Here is a 6,382-nt window from a genome sequence, read left to right as displayed (position 1 = left end):
TAAATAAGTATCAGTGAAACATTGGGGTCGATATAATCGACTTAATCTGTTTGTCTGTCCTTGTTTGTCCCCTCTGCGTGGGTAGTAAAGAAATAAGCATGATTTGAGAGAATTTGGGTGATATTTTCAGCAGACTGAGCAAGTCATGTAGAGTCTCATCTTGGGAATTTCTTCCAACCTTTTGAAGTTTTTAAATTCTCACCAGAACATTTTCAAAAAATGTAGTTCTAATGTATCCCTTTAACTACACCACAATGTCTAAAAGAAAAAAAAAAACAGAAACTAAAACAAAATACATAATATATTGTGCCAGATCTAAATTTAAGTCAATCTTTCCAGACGTATCTTTTTATCGAACTCATGTCTCTTAAAATAACATTGGATCCCACAGACTGATGTTAAATGTTGCTCTCTCTTTTACTTCTTTCAGTCATTTGACTGCAGCCATGCTCGAGCACCGCATTTAGTCGAGAAAATCACCCCGCCCCAGGACTTACTCTTTGTAATCCTAGTACTTATTCTATCGGTCTCTTTTGCCGAACTGCAAAGTTACGGGGACGTAAACACACCAGCATCGGTCGTCAAGCGATGTTGGGGGGACATACACAGACACACACACACACACATATATATATATATATATATATATATATATATATTTATATATATACATATATACGACAGGCTTCTTTCAGTTTCCGCCTACCAAATCCACTCGCAAAGCTTTTGTCGACCCGAGGCTATAGTAGAAGACACTTGCCCAAGGTGCCACGAAGTGGGACTGAACCTGGAACCATGCGGTTCGTAAGCAAGCTACTTAGCACACAGCCACTCAGTTCTTTTTCATTTCTTATAATAGAACTGGAAACGAAGTTTAAAAGAAAAATGCTTGGCAGTGGTGGTGGAGGAGAAAGAATTGGTAACCAATGGCTGCGTGGTAATAAGCTTGCTTCCCAACCATGTGCGTGGCACCTTGGGCAAGTGTCTTCTAGTATGGCCTTGGGCCGACCAAAAAACCTTGTAAGTAGATTTGGCTGACGGAAACTGAAAGAACGACGTTGTATAAATGTGTGTGGGAGTGTATCTGTATTTGTCCCTCCCTCCACCGCTTGATAACCAGTGTTGGTGTGTTTACATCCCCGTAATTTAGCGGTTTGGTGAACGACACTGATTGAATAAGTACCAGGCTTTAAGTACCGGAGTCGATTCATTCGCCTAAAATTCCTCAAGGCGGTGCCTCAGCATTGCCGCGACCTAATGATAAAAGAAAAGAATGATGCTATTGTTTGAAGTGTAGTGTTGATGATGATGATGATGACGGTATTCTTTCTCCACCTAAAGGCGGCGAGCTGGCAGAATCGTTAGCACACGGGGCGAAATGCTTTGCGGTATTTCGTCTGCCGCTACGTTCTGAGTTCAAATTCCGCTGAGGTCGACTTTGCCTTTCATCCTTTCGGGGTCGATTAAATAAGTACCAGCTATGCACTGGGTCGATATAATCGACTTAATCCGTTTGTCCTTGTTTGTCCCCTCTGTGTTTTAGTCCCTTGTAAGTAATAAAGAAATATGTATTCTTTCTCCACCTAAAGGTGGCGAGCTGGCAGAAACGTTAGCACGCCGGGCGAAATGCTCAGCGTATTTCGTCTGTCTTTACGTTCTGAGTTCAAATTCCGCCGAGGCCGATTTTGCCTTTCATCCTTTCGGGGTCGGTATACTCGACTTAATCCGTTTGTCTGTCCTTGTTTGTCCCCTCTGTGTTTAGCCCCTTGTGGGTAGTAAAGAAATAGGTATTCTTTCTCCACCTTCAAAGTTTGTAAAACAATTTTACCATAAGGAAAGAAAGTGAGCCCTAGTGAGTGTTCGAAGGGTCGATAAAAGGAGACTGACTTTAATTTGTATGTTATTAATACTTCACAAATGGAAATTACTTGAGCTTGTCTCAAAGAAGGAAATAGACAGTGTTGTGGCACAACGTGGCCTTTTTGATTTTGTAGACTTTATGGCAAAGTTTAAGGAAGATTTGGCTGTTATTTCTAGCAGGTCGAGAAGGTTGCGTGTGAGCTGTTCCCATAAGGTATATATTCGGCAATCGAAGCTTCGATTTGTTAAAACGACATAATTTCAAATGCTGGTTACTTTATTATTAAATTCACGGAAAAAATAAACGCGATTTTCGTCATCGTCAAATGAAAGGACATTAGTACTACATTTTGTGAAAATAATCTGGTAAAAATTTGAAAATCTTCAAGCGGTTTGGCAGAAGTTTTAATAAGATAACATCTAGGTATTTAAATATATTCGTGGTACTACTAGTGAACAGTGGTCCCAGTGTGCGCACACGCGTAGTCACGCATCCGCGCTAGCTAGTCGTGACTAGTCGATCCTACAACGACTCCCTAGCAAAGTAAATAAAACACAAAATAAATCATTTCTTTACACGAAGTAAATAATTTTTGTTAAACAAAGTAAATAAAACACAAAAACACAAAGTAAATAATTTTTTAAACGAAGTAAATAACACACAAAAAACACAAAGTAAATAATTTTTTAAACGAAGTAAATAACACAAAAACACAAAGTAAGGATCGACTAGTCATGACTGGCTTGCGCGAGTGCGCGCACCGGGACCACTGTTCGCTAGTAGTACCTATATTTGTCGGTTGTTTATATGTTTCTTATTATATTTCTTTACTGTAACAATTAGTATTAAGAATTATTAAAAGACATTGTCAGAGGTCAAGTTTTACGGAAGTGAACTTCTACCCAGAGTTCCATCAAGAACAAACTTCCTGTTCGAAACATAAACACTCGGATTCCTCGAAACCATGCGAATAGTTCGGCATTAATTTTTGAAAATTTGTATTAATTCAATTTTATTGACACCTAAGAAATACAAATCATCAATTTATATTTATAGTATTTTCTGTATCAGCTGAAAAACAGCTTGGATATATAATAGCATGGCTGATTCATATTCGTTTGTGAAAGGTGGACGGTTAAAAGTGAAGGGTCAAAAGAAGCACAAAAAGCATAAAAAGAGAAAACATGATGCTATTTCTGGTCCCGAAGAAAGTACCCCTGTAGATACCGATCGCAGTGGATGGTGGAGTGTATCGTCTATCGATGATCTAACCGGACCCATTGCTGTCGAAATGAAGCCATCGCATTACATCAATAGCTTGGACAACGGGCTTTTTGAACTGGGACCCGAACACGACGAACAGGAACCACCCGACCCCACAGAGATCATTACAGCTATTAAAGTGAATGAGACGAAAATCGCGCTTAAATCCGGATACGGGAAATATCTGAGCGTGGAAAAGTCTGGTGAAGTGGTGGGTCGGTCCGATGCTATTGGTGAACGAGAACAATGGGAACCGGTTTTTCAAGAAGGGAAAACTGCAATTTGTGGGCCCAATGGTTGTTTTCTCTCCTCCGATGAGGACGGTAACATAACTTGTATTAAATCGAAAGCTGGCCCAAGCGAAATGGTCCGCCTGAAATCTTGCACTGATAATACACCAGACCCCAAAGCTGATATACCCGTTGAAGAACGGGCTTCTGTTAGACAGGCCGAAATCAACTACGTGAAGAAGTTTCAAAGTTTCCAAGACCGAAGACTACGAGTGAGTAAAGATGATGTTAAAGTGCTAAAGAAAGCTAAAAAAGATGGAACTTTGCATGGAAATCTGTTGGACCGACGCGAAAAAATGAAATCCGATCGGTATTGTAAATAAACAGTTTTGTCATTTTTATTTGATTAAAAAAAAAAACCCCAGAAAACCCATTAAACAAAATTTGTTGTCACATTAGATACTTTATCTTTTTATTTCTTATATTTCACTGTACAAATGTCATATGGATTTGAGGTACTTCTAGCGAACAGTGGTCCTGGTGCGCGCACTCGCACATGCGCGTCTTTGTGTTTCAAGGCTGAATACATATCAAAGAAAATTAAATAATATTTTTCTAACAAAGTAAATAAAACGCAAAGTAAATAATTTTTTAAACTAAGTAAATAGATTATTTTTTATAAACAAAGGTTAGGGTTAAGGTTAAAAAATCGTTGTAGGATCGACTACTTAAGACTAGCTAGCGCGAGTGCGCGCACCTGGACCACTGTTCGCTAGTAGTACCTGTATTTGAAACCATGTAATATTGATTGATATCAGTCTGGTATCATGCATACAGTTTAAAAGCTATAAACTTGGTATTGGTTTACATATATAATATACACACGTGTGGGTGTGTGGGTGCACTCTCTTGCGCGCTAATAAAAATTATAAGCGTAAAATACTCGTGGAAATTCAAATATTAATATTACATATCTTCATCTACTCATTGTTGCTTTAGCAGAGTTCACTTTGTTGCAGGCTTTCGAATCGGACCTTGCTTTCTTCTCCACCCATGTCTTTCTTACAGAGTAAATATTCAAACTAAACATCAGCCGCATCAAAGTCATCAACCTGGGAGAGTCAGGCTCTGCCCCCTCTTCCTAACATATAAAAGTGACAATCAATGTATGTATGCATTTTATGTGTGTCTGTGTATAAGTAAAATGTGTGTATCTATTACTCTTTTACTCTTTTACTTGTTTCAGTCATTTGACTGTGGCCATGCTGGAGCACCGCCTTTAGTCGAGCAAATCGACTCCCAGGACTTATTCTTTGTAAGCCTAGTACTTATTCTATCGGTCTCTTTTGCCGAATGACTGAAACAAGTAAAAGAGTATCTGATGAAAGGATATTCTAAAGTGCAGGCTGTGCTTAAAATGAAACACATTTGTAGAAAGCTGTGTGTCTGTGTGATTAAGAAGCTCATTTGCCAACCATGGGTTCAGTCTTGCTGTGTGGTACTTTGGGTTAGTATCCTCTATTCCCTAGGCTGACCAAAGCTTTGTGAGTGGATCTTGTAGACAGAAACTGAAAAAAGCCCATTAAATGTGTGTGTATGTGTATATGTATAAAACTACTCACAACATTCATGTTACAAAGAAAAATTCTTCACCACCCGACCTCAGACCTCCAACTATTCCAAATTATATTGAAATCATCCTAGGCACACCCTTTTACAGGAGATTGGTCTGATCCAGAAGAATACATGATTTTACAGGAAAAATAACAACATCATCACTATCATCATCTCTTAACATCTGCTGTCCATGTTGGCATGGGTGGACAGTTCGACCAGGGCTTGTAAGATGAGGGGCTGTACCAGACTCCAAAAATATCATTGTTATCTTCTCAACATCAAAAATATTACATTTAAAAACAGATGCTTCACACAGAAAATGAACTTTGCATCATTGTTTCAAACAACTGACATTTTTAAATTAATAGAAATGCCATTACTAGAAATACAGGTTTTTAAAGTTAAAACAAGCATAAAAACACATATTCTTTCTGATATTGACACAAAGTCTGAAATTTTATAGGGAAGAGCTAGGTGATTAGGTCGTTACCAGTGCTCGTCTTATTTCTTTATTACCCACAAGGGGCTAAACATAGAGGGGACAAACAAGGACAGACAAACGGATTCAGTCGATTACATCGACCCCAGTGTGTAACTGGTACTTAATTTATCGACCCCGAAAGGATGAAAGGCAAAGTCGACCTCGGCGGAATTTGAACTCAGAACATAACGGCAGATGAAATACTGCTAAGGATTTCGCCCGGTGTGCTAATGTTGCTGCCAGCTCACCTTATCTGGTTCTTATTTTAAGATGCAAAATCAACCTTGGTGACATTTGAACTCAGAATGTAAAGCCAGAAAAAATGCTGCTAAGCATTTTGTCCAGCATGTTAATGATCCAGCAGCTTACTGACTTTATTATATATATATATATAATTATTCACAAAGAGAAAGGAGTAAGAAAGTTGTGTTGTTATATAGTTTTACAATTGTTGAGAAAATGGATTTTATACAAAACCCTGAAGAGTGGACAATTGATTGTATCAGTATAATGAAACTTCAGAAATCAATAGTTGCTTGTACTATATCATGATATAGCAACACTCTTGAGATCAAATCTAAGTTTATGTAATGAAATGACCTAATCAATCCATCTACCTTGTGAATAATTATATAAACTCTATGGATATTTATGGATTTTCAGAAATGTGATCTATAAAATAGTTGGTCTTTGATTTATTGTCATATCTTATAGCTTGTACTCATTGATTAGCTTAATAAAATTGATACATTTGCGTGTTTGTGTGCGTGTCTAATTACTGGACAGGTAAAGTTCTCTGGTTAAGCAGTTTGCTCCATAACCACATGGTTTTGAGTTCAGTCCCATTGCATAACGCTTTGGGTTGATGTCATTTACTATAGCTCCAGGCCAGCTGATACTTTGTGAGTGGAATCGGTGGATGAAAGGTGT

General features: G+C 38.2%; 1 protein-coding gene across 1 annotated transcript; it reads left to right on the top strand.

Moving 5' to 3' along the window:
- Nucleotides 1-2,701: 2,701 nt before the first annotated feature.
- Nucleotides 2,702-3,809, top strand: LOC115219812 (protein FRG1-like). Its single transcript, XM_029790087.2, has one exon. It carries the CDS (start codon nucleotides 2,961-2,963, stop codon nucleotides 3,735-3,737), a length of 777 nt encoding a protein of 258 aa, XP_029645947.1. The 5' UTR covers nucleotides 2,702-2,960; the 3' UTR covers nucleotides 3,738-3,809.
- The last annotated feature ends 2,573 nt before the right edge of the window (nucleotides 3,810-6,382 follow it).

This window comes from Octopus sinensis, linkage group LG15 (assembly GCF_006345805.1).
Source record: "Octopus sinensis linkage group LG15, ASM634580v1, whole genome shotgun sequence".
Taxonomy (NCBI): Eukaryota; Metazoa; Mollusca; class Cephalopoda; order Octopoda; family Octopodidae; genus Octopus; species Octopus sinensis.
The sequence above is the reverse complement of the archived record's forward strand: the minus strand, read 5'-3'. Positions and strand labels throughout refer to the sequence as shown.